A 16,188-nucleotide genomic window follows, 5' to 3' on the forward strand; every position below is an offset into this window, starting at 1 on the left:
ATCAATCTTAAAGAGACCATAGAGAAAGGCCACTCGAAGATACAATATCTCAGCTAAAAAAGTTAAGTATTTGGAAAGAATGGGCAGATATGTTTTAAGGCAAAAGCAACTGATTTTATGGAAATAATTCTTGTATTTATTTTTTAACGATTTGAAATAAAATTCATAATATTATTGAACGAAATGGACGAATAATACATTTTTCATTTGCATTAGTGATATATAAGGGCTTGTGATATTAATATGGTAAAAATAATGGTTCGTTGTCGTTACATAGTATATAAACTAAGCTATCATATACATAGACTACTGTCAACAAACATAAAACTAGGTCTGAATTTTTAATTTGGTATTACCAATTTTCTTCATCCTCCAAATTGTCAGCAGGTGTATTGAAAGCCTGTAACATTAACTTGTTTTATCCATTGAACGAAAGCAAATTTCATTAAACTTACCCCTCCTCCACGAACATCAACTGTGTTGAAGTTTGAGCGATGGGAACTGCTACCGCCACCGATTTCATTTAGAAAATCCGGAACATCTTGATCGGAACCCTTCAGAATTTTAATCAAATCGCCAGCGATAAGACGATCCTGATCAGGATCAAAAAATGAAGTGGCACGTCCACTGTTGCCCACACGACCCGTGCGTCCAATACGATGCACGTAATCATCAATGTTTGTAGGCATATCATAGTTAATTACATGCTTCACATTTTTAATATCTGAAAAAATACCATAATTATATGGTCAATCAGGAATAAATTGGTAGCTATCACTGACTACTTACCAAGCCCACGGGAGGCAACAGAGGTAGCAATAAGAACTTTCATGGTGCCATTTTTGAAATCGCGCAAAGCCTGTTCGCGTTGACTCTGTAAGCGATCGCCATGAATAGATGTAGTTGGAAACTCAGTTTCAGAGAAAAATGAGGCTAGAAAGTCTGCTCCACGTTTTGTCTCTACGAAAACAATGGTACCTTCAGCACCCTCACGCAAGATTTCCTATAAACAAAATTGTGTTTAATTTTAAAACAAACAGAAATATGATTTGACTTACCATCAATTTGGAGCGCTTGCTAAACTTGTTAACCTCAAAAATGTCTTGTTTTACATCTGAGCAGGCACCTCCCACTACGCCAATAGTAACAAAAATATAATCCTTAAGAAACTCGCCAGCCAAACGCTGAATTTGCTCTGGAAATGTAGCAGAGAACATCAAAGTCTGATGTTCTGGGTGCATAGTTTGATGATGCATGATTTTGCGCATACTCTCCGAAAAGCCCATGTCCAACATACGATCAGCCTCGTCAAGAACGATGTATCGAATGTTGTCAAACATTATAAATGTGCGTTCAACAAAATCAAGCAAACGACCTGGAGTGGCAATCAGCAAATGACAACCCTTGTTAATCGCCTCATTTTGATGCTTAACCGATGTCCCTCCATAAACCAAACTAATCTTGAGATAAGTTGTATACGCAAACTTTCTTGCTTCATTGAAAATTTGGATCGCGAGCTCTCGAGTTGGTGACACAACTACCGCAAGCGGTTTGCCAATTTCTAGATCAGAAGGCTCATCAAGAATGTTTGTCAGTATGGGTAGCAAGAATGCAGCTGTCTTTCCAGATCCAGTCTGGGCGCAAGCCATCAGATCGCGTTTTCCAGCAATCACTGGTATTGAAACCTTTTGTATGGGAGTGGGAACTTTGTAACCAGCTTTAGTCACATTTTCCACCAAAATTTCGCGAAGTCCGGCTTGGTCAAACCGTTTAATCGATGTTGGCACATTCTCACCAGTCACCTTTAACAACATTAGATTTAGTTTAGAAAATAATTTATATCTTATTAGATCACCTTAACGGGAATATTGTCATATTTAGAGAAGTTAATCCCAGACATTATTCCAGTGCTAAACATCTCCGTTTCATCGTTAGTCGGTTCAGGAGGGATATAAAATTCTCTAGCCTTCTTTTCACCTTCCTCGCCATTATCAGCATGATTGTTATTCATGTCACCAGCTCCTTCGCGACGACGACGCTCACCTATTGGGTTAAATTTTCAAAACGATTTTAAAAAACAGGCTTGCAGAAATTTATACCTTGGATCCTATGCACATTCTATATTTAAAACAAAAAAATACGAATATGTTTAAGCCTTTCAAGTATCAAATTTAAATAGGCCAATGACGTGTTGATGCTGATGAAAAATGTTTTCAATCAAGTTGTTGGTTTTAAAGAATATTTGTGCAACCGATATTTTTTATGGTTTTAATGGAAGTTTCATTGCGCAATATTGAATTTTTCATACATATAAATTGTATTCTAAAAAAGAAGTCAAAATTATACATTTAGATTCCTTAGAGACCATTTTCAAAAATTTTAAAAAATAAAAACTATTTTTGTTTAGAGAACCTTAATTATATTCAAATAAAAATATGTAAATGAATAAGTGCAAAGAATAATTAAGTTATTGAAATTACACTTTAATTATTATTTAAAAAAAAGCATAAGGAATTTAACATAAGGATGAAATGTATCCGTCTTTGCTGATATTAATGAGGTTCGCAGCTTTAAGCTCCAATAAGATTCGAAAAGCAATAGCTGCCTCCATCCTCGTTTTGATGAATGCCACCGAACGCATGTCGACCCTTGGTTGCATGACGAGCGCACAGATCAAACTGTGTGCAACGCTCCTCTTCAATGCTGGCATATCTTTAACAATAATCGGATCGTATGTGTACAAGGCAGGTATTGAGATATAATGTGGTCTGCCTCCCTCTTTGGGTTTCGTAAGTTCAGTTCCATTTCTCGGATTGCCATCAATTATTAGATTGGCCTGTACTTGTTCAGCACCCACTTGTCTATAATTGTCTACCATCAACCGAAGTAAATTATCGTGCTTGATAATAAACTTTAAGTCTTCTAGGTTGTTGCCATATAAACGTTCTTGGATGCACTCCTGTTTCTGCTGTGGCTGTTGCGGAGTATCATTGGCATTCGACATCGAATCATCTATGAGTCGCGTTGATGGGGTGATCATTGCTTGCGTTACGTTGGGAGTGCTGCTTTCAATTGTATGATTTCCTAGTCCGCCACACAGGCTCACACTTTCTGGTGGTCGAATTATTTCAATTGATGTCACTATCGGTCTATCTGGCAAATTGTCTGAACAGAAAGTAGGAAGATTCATTTGTATGAGTTCTGGTGGAGTATTATCCATGACTTGTGGTATTATAAATGGAGTTTCATCTGTAATATGTTGCTGGGTAACATTTGCAGTTGACATATCTTCTCCATCCCTAACTGCTGCCTGCAGCAATTCACTTACAAAAGCAGTTGTAATCTCTTGATTACTTCTTGATTCTACCGGCTCATTGACGTTAAGAGTATTTCTTTCATATATGCGGCGTCTGCGTTTTACTTTGGGCACAGGGACATTATCTTCCAGATAATTTGGAGCAAAAGTTCGTGGACGAAATACTGAGGACCAATCGCGTTGGGATGGAGTAATGTACGGAACAGCAAAATCTGGCAAGGTCGTGTTCGGTGTTTGTAACAGAGGTGGTTCAGACATTTCCAGAACACGGCCAGCAGAAGAACGCATCTGAAGTTCTTCATTTATTGCTGGCAGTTGATGACGATATGATTGTAGTGGCGTGGGAGGTTTCGCAATACGTGATCGAACTATCGTCGACGCCGAGATATTGTCATCCAAACTTAGCTCATTCGATGAGGGATGTACGGCACTGTCTGTTTCTAATGGCATGTCCTGTGGGAGATGCGGCGGGGGCATTAAATAAGCATCCTCTTGCGATAAATTTCCCTGACAAGCTAAAGTAATTAATTGTTGTGATGGTACACTGTGATTAGGAGTGGTCGCAGTGGCACCACATGGAGTTGTCTCATTCTCCTGCTCGGTAGAATGCTGGTTGTCCATGGCCAATCCGACATAGTCCGGCGTAACAAGATTTTCAGACAGCTCCTGACGCGGAAAATTAATTTGCCCGCTGGTTCCGACATCAACCTGGTCCATTTGCAAATGTTTCACACCGTCAACTAATTTAATCAACAAGTGCGGTTTACACACCACATAAGAAGATAACCAAATTGAGTTGTCTTTAAAAATGGGCCAGACCTTGATCTCCCTTAATTTTTGATGTGGCAAACAGCTCATTTTACGCATTGAGTGCAAACCTAAAACTTCTTCGGAAATGCAGCGGTGAAATACGAATGGAACTTGTTGATTTAAAGACACTTCTAACTCCTCGAGTTCGTGTATAATTTCGGTTACTTCAAAAGAATCATACGTTTCTTCGTAATTTAGTCCGACTTTCCTTAAACGACGTCTCAATCGATGCAATCGATCCTGAAGTGAATTTAAGAACTGTAAATCTATATCCTGTTCTGAAGGCGCATTTCTTATTGATGCAACTCTTTGCGGTTGTGCTGGCGTTCTTGTTACTCTTGCTGCCGTTGCGGTTGGGTTCGATTCTTCTTGCGCCAGTTGCCCATTAGGCGTACCTGGTACCACAAACGAATCAGTAAAGTAACTAGAAATCAACCAATTTACATTTGGCTGTTGCTCATCATCCCTTTCGAATATCAATTGGTTTATTTCCGATATGATACGATCAGACTTTAAAGCTGCATCACGTAAATCAATTGCCTTCTGCTTTCGTTTCGCTCGTTGCGAGGTCTCCCGTATCTCCCACTCGTTGTCAACCAGCTTTTTAAAGGCAGCCTGTAAAAGTCGCGCTGCTTTCGCAATTTTGCCAATGCCATATTAAGATCGTTTATATTAGGCAGCTTAATAAACGCCTCGACTGATTCTTTGTCATATGTTAACGGCACTTGCAAGCCTGTGCTGAATCTGGAGAACAATTCTGGCACTGTTTTTAAAACAAATATTGGAAATACAGCGATATAGAAGTATTTTTCAAATATGGTTTTGTGCATAGGACAATAAAAATGTTTAGATAATATTTCTTACCGCCTTCGTTGTCCTTATGACGATGTCCTCGGAAGCCTGCCTCTCCGTTATTACGACGTTCACGAAAGCCGTTTCCGCCATCATCACGTCGAGCACGGTAGCCGGTTTTGTTGTCACCTTTATCATCGCCGCCGTTGTCATTATTCTCTTCACAATCGCTCCATTCGGCAACATCATTGGACTTTGGTGGCGCACCATTAAATTTATCCACTTGAGATGCAACGGCATTTGAAGGCTAAATTACAAATGTTTATATCAATTTCAAATTAAAAAATAAAATTCGATATACCTCATCTTCCCAGTCAGACATGATTTTTTAGATTTATACCTAATGAAAAGAAAATATATTTTATGTTGTTAATTACACAGATTAAAAAACTAAAGTAACGACATCAGAGATATGCATTTTAGATATTTTAAAATGGCGTTCTGCTCCTACCACAAATTAAGACGATCAAATCATTTCAAAGTTATTCAGAGGTGTATTTTCTAATTTAAATTGGGATCCTAATATTAGATTAGCACCTTAGCGTAGAATGCTAATACTAAACCTTTCTTCGCTTCTGACCGTAGTAGCATGTAGACGGTACCTTTTTACCAAATCTCATTAATGGTGAAATCGATTCTTTGGAGCCACTGGCATAAATTAGTTCTAGTGTACCTGTCTGGACCACTAGGAAATTTAATTTTTCTTGTCTTCTATTTATATTTTCTTGTCTTCTATTATTATATTAGTTAATTGTATTATAAAATTGATTGTTCGCGGTTTAAGTTTAAACATGCTGTTTTTTATATTATTTTTGTCCGACCGTAATCAATTCCGTGTTTTCTATTTCTGGGACGCTAAATAGTATTGATATTAGTGGTTTTTGGTGCGACTTTGTTGGCGCTACGCTAAAAAGATAATCCGATCTTAGTTAGTGTCCCATTTATTAAAATCAAAAACAATTTCTCGTCCCAACTTATTTTGTTTTTGGGGTGACGTTAGCATTTCGTCAAAAAAAATTCGTTTTAGGTTAATATAAACAAATTTTTCAGTGAAAAAATAAAATATTTGAATTTAAGAAAATATAAGAGATGAAAATTGAATAAAAAGCCTGCAAACGGAACCACCAACAAATTTAATTTATTTGTTTTACTCATTTACATTCAATAAATACTTTTTAAATTAAAGAAAAAAACAAAAATATTTATTACTCGTCTCTCAAGAGATACAGAAGAATTACAACACCGTTAAAATCTAGAAAATGAATTACTTGCCCAATACAACATTTTTTACTGTAGTTTGTACTCACTTTCGCTAAGTTAAAAAAACATTATTTTAAAATATACATCGATTTCTGGGAAAAATCTTTGATCAAAACAGAAAATCTTTTACTCTGAAAATATGTCAAGTTTTGAGATTTTAAGAAGAAAATACGCAAAATCTAATACGTGTTCCACAATAAAAATTGTATGCAACCTTCTTCCAAATGCATTAAAATCCACAGTACTTACTAGATTTAATTTTCAGTGACTATAGCAAACTAACATCTTAAATGAATACAATTTTTTTTTTGGAAATAAAACCTATTCAATGTGCGATTTAGATATATCACAATAATTTAATTTAATTTTTGGTTATATAGATCTATTAGTTTAATAACTTAACACATTTGAAACATAACGTACAGAGAGCGAACGCAACAGCTGTTAACTCAACAAAAAAGACACAATTTTGCCATTCACCGTACGACAGAAAAATGCGAGCATTAATGTTAGAATGAGGCGCAACTCTGTTAATGTGAAAAATGTGAGTTGCTCTGTTCTGTGTATGTATACACAGCATGCTTTTTTCCCTTTGCCTCCTATATTAGAACACATGTGCGCTTGACTAATATATACATGTGTATGTTCGAGTATCAACCAAAGTAGAAACGCAGAAAATTAAGGTTAGAGCGCAGCCAGGCAACCAACCACACGACGAAACGAAAAAATAGCAAAAAGCAAAGACTACAAAAAACGAATTTCATCTATTTAAACATACATATATACACACACACACATATAGAAACAGCAACTAAACCAAACACATACGAACATTTTTTTCTGACAGAAACTGAAATCTCGTGTGATTTTTGAATAAAATCTGTAGTGAGTGGAAAATCAGTTGAGATAAAAATCGTCGCAGAGCAGCAGCAGCAGTCAGCCCACAAAACAATCATGGATAACGCCGGGAAAAATCGTTATGAACTTTTGTTCATGGACGACGATGTTAGCGATCCATTAGATAATCTTGTCGCGGCCAAGAAGAAGCAGCAGCAGTCATCAACGGTTGCAGCAGTAGCACCGACTGCGAAAACGGCGCCATCTGTTAAGGCACCCAAAACGTCAGCAACCAAGAAGCCAAATCAAGCCGAAAAGGAAAACAAACCAGGTGCGCTTAATAAGAATGATGGCAAAAAAACTACGATTGGCAACAACAATGACAAAACCAGCAACAACGGCAAGCAAGGTGGGGCTGTCGCTGCTCGTAACGCTGGCGCTGGTGGCGCTGCTGCGGCCAAAACACGTGAAACTGGTCAAGGGCAGCAGCAACAACAGCGAAATGTCAATTTTCGTCAGAACGGTGGTGAAGTGACTCGAGAGCAACGCAATAATCGCAGAAACGTGCGTGAAAATGGTGCACCCAGTGGCAACTCTGGCGGCAGTGCTGAAGGCAATCCTCGTCCTTATCGCGGCACCGGAGGCGGCTTTGGTAACGGCGGTGATCGTCAAAATCGCCCCCCTCGCAACTTTGAGGGTGGCAATCGTAAGCGCGAATTTGATCGCCAATCAGGCTCTGACAAAACAGGTTAGTTTTAAATATTAAATATGTTATCTAAGGGATTTCAAGGGATTTAGTATATTAAAATATTTCTGAATTATTTTCATTAATAAACAAACTGAGAGTTCAAAAATAAGATTAACTAAAAAAAAAAAAACCAAAAACTAACCAAAATTGAATATGGGGACGACTCTCGACGCACATTTCGATTTCATTTTGTTGTGTATATGAAAAAATGTGTTTAAAAATAGTTTGGTTCTTCTTCTGTCCGTTTTTCCCCCTAAATTCCCCCATCATCATATCGATCACATATTACAGTGTGAGTGTAGGAGAGACCCACACAGTTTTCCACACCATGGAAGATTATGAGGACAGGCAGCGTCATAAGTATTTTTTTAATACAAATTAATGGGGGGGAGGTATATTGCCCCGAGCGGCAAGAGAACTTTGGCTAACGACTAGCTATCCTCTTATCTACAATAGTTATTTGACAATTTGCTAACTTGCCCGATACATACATATATTAATCACAATCATAATTGCAATATATTTTTTTGGACAAATGGTCATTCCACTATAGGAATTGATAGTTTATTACTATTATTATGTTTACCAGTAATATAATTAATATCTAAATCATAAATTTCTCTCAATACTAGGGGTAAAGGCAATTGATAAACGTGATGGAGCTGGCGCACACAACTGGGGATCAGTAAAGGAAGCCATCGATGATGTTAACAAAAACAATGAAGGCGAAACGAGTGCGACAAACAATGCAGAAGGAAAGACCGATGAATCTGGCAATGAACAGCAGAACGAGCAGCAGCTACCAGCTGAAGAGGAAACCAAAGAGCTGACCTTGGATGAATGGAAGGCTCAGCAGCAACAGCGTATTAAGCCCAAGTTCAACATACGCAAGGCAGGCGAAGGTTGGTGCGAAACATTATGAAAAAGATTTTATATGAAATGCAAATTCCTGCAAGTGTAATTGATTCAAATATTATTTTTGTTGTTCTCGCTCGATTTGCAGGAGAGGACACCTCGCAATGGAAAAAGATGATTGTGCTCACTAATAACAAAAAGAAGGAGAACGAAAGCGAAGAAGAACTCGAATATGATCCTGCCATGTATCCGCAACGAGTTGGACGACAGCAACGCGTCCTTGATATTCAATTTAATTTCAATGACGGACGACGCGGCGGAGGTGGCGGTTTCGGTGGTCGCGGACGTGGTGGCCCACGCCCCGGTGGACCGCGCAATGAGGGCAATCGTGGTCCTCAAAATGGTCCGCAAGGTGCCGCAGGAGGTGCTCATAGCAATACCGAGGGCGGCGGCAACACTATTGGCGCAGCGCAATCCCGTCCAGAGGGTGGCAATCGACCACCAATTGAGCGTCGTGGTCTTGGCGGTGGTATTGGAGGTGGCCATGCTGGCAAACGCTTTGGCAACGAGCGGCAACAGAATGCCGCACCCAAGGTCAACGATGAACGTCAGTTCCCCACCCTGGCCTAAGGGATTAAATAAACTGCGATTTGGAATTGGAAGAATTGATGGAAATTGGGAGGCGCTTGCCGCTGCTGATGTTACTTGCGCCGGGTGTGCATTCATATTTGAGTGTCTTTGTATTAGTTTGAAGAAAGACAGAACGTCAGTATATCACACCAATACAAAATCACACATCCACACCCACAACACACAAACACATTAAAATTGCTAAAAAAAAAAATTAATTGCGGCCGCAGCGCAGTCAAAGCCAAAAGTAACAAAAACAAAAAATATTTGAAAACAATGAACACACTAAATGCAAGTAATAAGAGATATTCGCAAAATCTATACTTATAATAAATAATTTAAACAAACCCTAAACTGTACAACTTAAGCAAAAAGCAATTTAGAGAAAACTGAAGAGCAAAAAGATTAAATTTCTAATACTTATTGTAAATTAATTTGATTTTGCCTCCCACGATTTTGTCACGTCAATCAAAATATACCACAAAAAAACCTTTCATATATTCACATTCATACATCTATAGAATACAGTCTGCTATCCAATCAAACTATTAGACATACAAGAAATTTTAGAAAACAAAAAAAAAAAAAAAAAAAACATCACATACATCATTTACATACAATTCATACACATATATTTTTGTTAAACATTTTTATATGCCCTCATATAAAAATGCATTTTTTAATTTTTACTGTGTTACAATTATATTTTAAAAATGAATAAATGAACAACTGAAAAAAAACAATTTAAAAATATTTACCTAAAAACTCAGTACGCGGAAAAAAAATAAGAGGAAAAAAAGATTATTAAGTGTTGAACTCTTATAATAGTGTTTCTTAAAACGATACAAATACAAATATATATTACACTCAACTATAATATTAACTATAAAAGTATGTGCATCATATAAACTACATTTAATGAAAGTAAACACAACACGCTGAAAAATATATATGAATTTAAGCATGATTAAACAATAAAAACAAACTATTGGAACAAACATAGAAAATCCCTTTATAAGTAGTTACACTTTAGCACTCGCGCGCGACTAACGATATAAATCAATTAAAAATCGTTTGGAAGCAACATAAAAACGGAAAACTCAGCTAAGTAAAGAAAAAAAAACCAGATCAAATACCCTGTACAATTGTATGCTTTTACAAATAGAAATTGTATAAATTATATAAATGTTTATGTATGTCCATGTGTATAAGTACACATACATGCACATGTTGGAAACGAACAAAAAATACACAAAATGGCAACCAAATTTTAAAAGTAAACCACGTAGAGATGGAAACATCAAATTAAAACGATAAATTCATTTTTTGATTAATATTGTATTGTATTTTGACCCCAAAGAAAATCAATTTCAACTGAGTGTTGAGAAGTCGTTTAATATATACATATATAAAAAAAAAAACATATTTGATAAAAATAAAGAAAAACAGAAAAATGTTCAATTGTTTTTTTTTCTGAAATTCATATATGAAAATTGGATCAGTTAATACCAATCCTTGAGTAATAGTGACTACTGCGTGTTGAATGGAAGAGTAATTTTGATATTCTTCTTAATTGAACATGTTTTTATTTATATTGTTTTCATACTTTGAATTATTTGCCAACCAAAGATCTATTATTTATTGCTAGGGAATGTGAACACTAGGATTCATGTCTTAGCAAAATTGGAGATAAAATGATGCATGGTAATCGGTCACAATATATAACATGAACTTGTTGTGGCCACTTTCAAGAGCGATATTTCAGTTTTTATATATGAGACAATCTTTAGTTTCTCCCGCCAGAATTCGCGCTTTGTTCGGAAAACGTATTTTACCTTTGTATCTACGTATGCCAATATGAGAATTCATATTTTGAACGTAAATTATCAAGCAAGCGAAAATAGTTACTGTTGAAACCACAGCACCGCACGGTACAATTGAACGAAACAAAACGAAAGAAAACTAAAAACAAATACAGATCAGAAGCTATAAACTTTTTTCTTCGCTTGCTTTGCATTTAGAGTTGCCACTATGGGATAACTTTTCAATGAGTAACGGCAAAACTATTGCATGCTGGCAACACTAACGTGAACATAACGGTGAACAAAAAAGCAAGAGGCTCCGAAGACAACCGAAAAGAATTTTCTTCGTAAATAAGATGTGAAATTCCTTAATAGTACATATGTATGTACGTACATGTGTTATTATATAGCCATAAAATTGGTCGAAAATATAAGCAACTTAATGAATACCTAATAAATAAAGCAAATTCTATGTATTAAACATTCAATTAAATTAAATAATTTTTAGTTTTAAGTTTTTTTTTTCTGAAAGTTTCTTTTATACTCAGAAAAATTTCCAAAAATTACTGTAATGGTTGAGTAACATGCTTTTTTAAATTTATTTATACACATTTCTATTTTTTTTTATTTCTTATTTTCATTATTTCTTACTCACCAATGAATTTTTGATATTAAAACTTTATTGTTAAGGGAGCACGTGAAAATTTGTTCAATGGTACACAATTTTACCGCTTATTCTTAATGCTTTTACGACTTCCTTCCAAGTACGCCAAAGTTTAAAAGTGACATATATGTGGTGATGAATCGATATATTATTTTGGCAAACATCGATATATGCTCAAGATAGTGTCGCAATTTTTTAGGGCAACATAGCTTCGCAACTTTGGGGTCACATATCCATACAAAAAAATCGGATGTGATAACATTTCTATTTTTGCATTTTTCGCCATATGTCAAAAAAATTTAATGAAATTCAATGGAAAATTAAATAATATTTCATTAGAAATAATGATATATAAAAAAGGTAGCAACATTATTGCCAATATCTCGTTTCAGAGGAGTTGTCGGAATAATCGGCTTATGAGAAGTTATAGAAAGTTTTAAGAAAAAATCCCCGAAAAATCATCAATTTCTCTAGAGTCGTTTTCAAGATATTTGGGGGAAAGTTCAATAACCTCAGCTCCAGCCCCATACAAAATGTGTACTGCTAATTAATGACAATAATGGATAATAATAATGGATTATATATCTGGGAGCAGCATCCTTAAGGTTCCATACCGATACTACGCATAAGTAGGGGAATCTGTAAATTTGTCACGGGTATAAAATCGCAATAAAATTCGATAATGAAAAAATAATATGACTCAGTTCCTAAATGGCTTTCAATATTTGTATTACTTCTTTGGAAATAATGTGTATTCGTAGAAATACGAAATCTTTTATCATTTCGTTATCATGCAGTTCTTAAACAAACATTGAGATACACTCGCCTTTAAAAAGAACTCGTCTTTTTTTATGAAATACCATAAGTCTTCACATTTATTTATGCGCGTAAATGTCACACACAGTGTTTATATGTCACAACAAGACGCCTATAGCTCTTATATCTCACATAATGCTTTTGAGCCATTAAAGAAACGAAAATATTTGTATATGTCAGAACTTTGAAAAATGGGCCGTTATCGCATCTTGGTGTTAGCCAATAGCATCTTCTTGAATAATGCGAATCTATGTGTTTACTCAAAAAGCGCATCATTGAAACAGTCATTTGGCGATGCAAAAATATTAGACTAAGGAAATACAAAACTGAATATCCAGGGCAATACTCTGTATTAGTGCATCTGTGTCAAATGCGGTTCTTAATACTAGTGTTCGCACCAAAGTTGCATCACGCATTTAAGAGTGAAATGGTAAACAAACTCAGACAGGAAGAAGAAACTATCAAATACAATAGAATTCACAAAAATCATATTTTTACATAAATTTAATTTTTATTTTTATTTCTGTTTTACTTTAAAATAAGCAACTCGTTCTGCAACGATCATATTTCTATAAAAAGTGGTAGAATTGATCGTATTGGCGATTTTCTTTAGAGGTTAACAAAAAAAAATTATATATTAGCTTACATAAAACTTGCATTAAAATCTTTAGTCGAAAGCTTTGTGGAGCTTATGAGCTTTTTAAGGATTAGAAAAGTAGTAAAACTTAAAAAAATCGGAGTAAAATACTGTAAATTACTAAATTATTTGCGAATAAAATTATTTAGTTCAGCAGTAGTCTAAAAACAACTTTTAGAAACGTAAATGTAAAGAGATGGTAAAGCGCACCGATCGCTTAATTTGACATGCTGCTTTCGTTGGCCACTCTAGTTTGCTGCAGTTTGAACATTGTAATTTCGATCAATTGCCTATTGTATTTCGTTCGTATCGCTCCCGCTGCTGTAATTATTAGTGCTTTAATTGCCACTAGTTCCAAGATCGTAACGTTTTGAACATTTATACATAGAACATTTGCTACTCATAGCTATAGAAAAGATGTATCAAAATAGCTTCGCAAATTCAGTGTCAATTATTGATACAAGAATATCGGATGTGAAAGCATTTTTTTGTTTGCCTTCATAAATAGAATGCAATCTTAAATATACGAATTTAAATATATGTGTGTCGCCAACAGAATTAAATCCATAATTTGTGAGAATTTTATTCTGTGTGATAATTAATTATAATACATGTTAAATCTATGACTTACTTCTTACTGGAGTGACTTCCTCTAATTCTATACAAGATCGCGCACTTTTCAATTCTGCTTAAATACTATACGGTTGACCATTGCAATAGTCACTAAAATACCACTTTTCATTCATTGAACTATTCGATCACAAAACACTAAAAACTACTAATCGAAATTAAATGTTATTTACATCGCTTCGCAACATATGTTTCTAATTTTATTTAAGTTTAAAGCGATTTTGTGGCAATTTTCATCGAAATTAAACAAAACAAGTTAATTTCGTAGGTGCATCGAGTAGCTGGAACTAGTTCGGAACCAGTTAGACCAGAACCATCACAAATCAGAGCCCACTAGTGTTAAATAATGCACTTTGTGTTTTGGCGGAACATTTAAAGTTTAAATACTTGCTGAAAAACAGGCAATTTCATAATAGAAGACTTCCTTGAGGCACTCATCATATAATTTGAGTTATCTAAAAAACGACAATCTCTTAAGTCATTTGAATTATTATAGCTGTCAAACTCGCGTTATTGAAATAATACAAATTATGTGATGATGCATTCTCGACATTCGAATGGCGCGCATTGATGCGCTTTGGTGTAAGGCTTTACATCATAATGCTCATCATATAATCAGAAGTATTTGAAGTAAATACACTAGTATGTGTTTTTTAATGAGTTTTAAAAAGCAATATAACGTTTAGTAAAATTAGAAGCATTAATATTTTGGAATGAACGATTCACAGATTGAACTAGTTGAATATCTTTTGAAGATACTTCAAGGCGGAAATGGTATATTTTAGTGCACAAACTCAGCACATGATGGTATGTATTGAAATTAAAATAGCGGTCACACTTGTCTTCAGAATACATCAAAGAAAATTTAGTAAACAACATTTATTGGAGGGAAATAATGTAATAAGTCGTATTTATCACGTTTTAAATCGTCAGACATTCGATATTTGTGAACTGTTTGACTGTAACAGATCTATAACCTTCAATCATTTCTTTTAATACAGATTGTACGCCAGCGGCTTTTAAAATGAGCGTCGAGGATGAAGTGTTCCGAATCCAAAAAAAAATTGGCAAAATATCGACAGCAAGCGATGGCGCGGTAAGAGCAAAAAGATTATACCATGAAAATTGTGTGAAATGTTTTTTATTGCAGGGACAAGAACAAGCACTCGATCTATTAAAGGCGCTGCAAACCTTAAATATTAATCTGGAAATATTGACAAAGACACGCATTGGAATGACTGTGAATGAATTGCGCAAAAGCAGCAAGGACGACGAGGTGATTGCACTGGCCAAGACACTCATCAAGAACTGGAAACGGTTCCTCGCAAGTCCGGCGCCAGGCACCCCCAAGGAGAGCTCTGCGAACAAGGATAATTCGAGCAGTGCACCGAAATCATCGAGTGCCTCCAAGTCGAATTTATCGTCAGGCAAGGAGAAATCTGGCAGCACCAGCAACTCTGCGAAGGAAAAACGCGAAGAAAAGAAACCATCGTCATCATCAGCGCAAACATCATCATTTCCATCGAGCGGCGGGATGACTGATGCCGTCCGCTTGAAGTGTCGCGAGATGTTAACGAATGCACTAAGGATTGGCGAAGTGCCTGAAGGTTGCGCTGAGCCGGAGGAAATGGCCGCCGAGTTGGAGGACGCCATTTATATGGAGTTCAAAAACACTGATATGAAGTACAAGAACCGCATTCGATCGCGCGTTGCAAATCTGAAAGATGTGAAGAATCCGGGACTTCGTGGCAATTTTATGTGCGGCGCTGTATCGGCAAAACAGTTAGCCAAAATGACACCTGAAGAGATGGCCAGCGATGAAATGAAGAAGCTGCGTGAGAAGTTTGTCAAAGAGGCCATCAACGATGCCCAACTCGCGACTGTCCAAGGCACTAAGACGGATTTGCTGAAGTGTGGCAAGTGCAAAAAGCGCAACTGCACCTATAACCAGCTGCAAACGCGCTCCGCCGATGAACCTATGACCACGTTCGTCATGTGCAACGAGTGCGGCAACCGATGGAAATTTTGCTAAACGTCCTTTAATCCAACCAAAATAACCTTTAAACTTAATTCAAATTATTACATACATATACGCAAACCCATATACTGACACAGACATACAGATCCAATACCTTTTGTATTGAGGCGCATTCAATGACCACCTAAAATAAAAATGTCAATAAAAAATTATTGAAAGCGATTTTGCACTTTATTTCTGGTAACGTTTTTAATATGTTGAAAGTCCGGTGTTGCCAACACATTTAATCTCATATCTAACTGTAATATGTAACTAACGAGTAGTTGGAAAACATTATTATTAAATTAAATACA

General features: G+C 35.9%; 3 protein-coding genes across 4 annotated transcripts; 2 read left to right on the forward strand and 1 right to left on the reverse strand.

Moving 5' to 3' along the window:
* Nucleotides 1-113: 113 nt before the first annotated feature.
* LOC132796602 (ATP-dependent RNA helicase vasa) lies at nucleotides 114-11,898 on the reverse strand. The gene is made up of 8 exons (XM_060807874.1): nucleotides 11,766-11,898; nucleotides 5,280-5,318; nucleotides 4,991-5,225; nucleotides 1,856-2,043; nucleotides 1,059-1,802; nucleotides 790-1,003; nucleotides 456-724; nucleotides 114-400 (listed from the first exon to the last, which is right to left on the reverse strand). Exons 2-8 carry the CDS (start codon nucleotides 5,298-5,300, stop codon nucleotides 353-355), a joined length of 1,719 nt encoding a protein of 572 aa, XP_060663857.1. The 5' UTR covers nucleotides 5,301-5,318; nucleotides 11,766-11,898; the 3' UTR covers nucleotides 114-352.
* Nucleotides 6,851-10,723, forward strand: LOC132796695 (SERPINE1 mRNA-binding protein 1). 2 transcript variants are annotated; one of them, XM_060808065.1, is made up of 4 exons: nucleotides 6,851-6,921; nucleotides 7,086-7,823; nucleotides 8,456-8,725; nucleotides 8,827-10,723. In XM_060808065.1, exons 2-4 carry the CDS (start codon nucleotides 7,193-7,195, stop codon nucleotides 9,306-9,308), a joined length of 1,383 nt encoding a protein of 460 aa, XP_060664048.1. In that variant the 5' UTR covers nucleotides 6,851-6,921; nucleotides 7,086-7,192; the 3' UTR covers nucleotides 9,309-10,723. The 2 variants fall into 2 exon arrangements, with proteins under 2 accessions (XP_060664048.1, XP_060663970.1); XM_060807987.1 differs by having other exon boundaries at nucleotides 6,854-7,823.
* A 2,768-nt stretch (nucleotides 11,899-14,666) lies between the features above and the next one.
* Nucleotides 14,667-16,069, forward strand: LOC132798483 (transcription elongation factor S-II). The gene is made up of 3 exons (XM_060810352.1): nucleotides 14,667-14,754; nucleotides 14,859-14,953; nucleotides 15,008-16,069. Exons 2-3 carry the CDS (start codon nucleotides 14,882-14,884, stop codon nucleotides 15,887-15,889), a joined length of 954 nt encoding a protein of 317 aa, XP_060666335.1. The 5' UTR covers nucleotides 14,667-14,754; nucleotides 14,859-14,881; the 3' UTR covers nucleotides 15,890-16,069.
* The last annotated feature ends 119 nt before the right edge of the window (nucleotides 16,070-16,188 follow it).

The sequence above is a fragment of the Drosophila nasuta genome, chromosome 2L (assembly GCF_023558535.2).
Source record: "Drosophila nasuta strain 15112-1781.00 chromosome 2L, ASM2355853v1, whole genome shotgun sequence".
Classification (NCBI taxonomy): domain Eukaryota; kingdom Metazoa; phylum Arthropoda; class Insecta; order Diptera; family Drosophilidae; genus Drosophila; species Drosophila nasuta.

What these genes read in the sequence shown, in the direction of transcription:
- LOC132796602 (XM_060807874.1), bottom strand. Translation starts at nt 5,300, where the DNA reads ATGTCTGACTGGGAAGATGAG. An exon ending in TGTCTGACTGGGAAGATGAG is followed by an intron (nt 5,226 to 5,279) that starts GTATATCGAATT and finishes TTTGTAATTTAG; the next exon opens with CCTTCAAATGCCGTTGCATC. An exon ending in TTGATGTTCGTGGAGGAGGG is followed by an intron (nt 401 to 455) that starts GTAAGTTTAATG and finishes TTAATGTTACAG; the next exon opens with GCTTTCAATACACCTGCTGA.
- LOC132796695 (XM_060808065.1), top strand. Translation starts at nt 7,193, where the DNA reads ATGGATAACGCCGGGAAAAATCGTTATGAACTTTTGTTCATGGACGAC. An exon ending in ATCAGGCTCTGACAAAACAG is followed by an intron (nt 7,824 to 8,455) that starts GTTAGTTTTAAA and finishes TCTCAATACTAG; the next exon opens with GGGTAAAGGCAATTGATAAA. An exon ending in CATACGCAAGGCAGGCGAAG is followed by an intron (nt 8,726 to 8,826) that starts GTTGGTGCGAAA and finishes CTCGATTTGCAG; the next exon opens with GAGAGGACACCTCGCAATGG.
- LOC132798483 (XM_060810352.1), top strand. Translation starts at nt 14,882, where the DNA reads ATGAGCGTCGAGGATGAAGTGTTCCGAATCCAAAAAAAAATTGGCAAA. An exon ending in CGACAGCAAGCGATGGCGCG is followed by an intron (nt 14,954 to 15,007) that starts GTAAGAGCAAAA and finishes TTTTTATTGCAG; the next exon opens with GGACAAGAACAAGCACTCGA.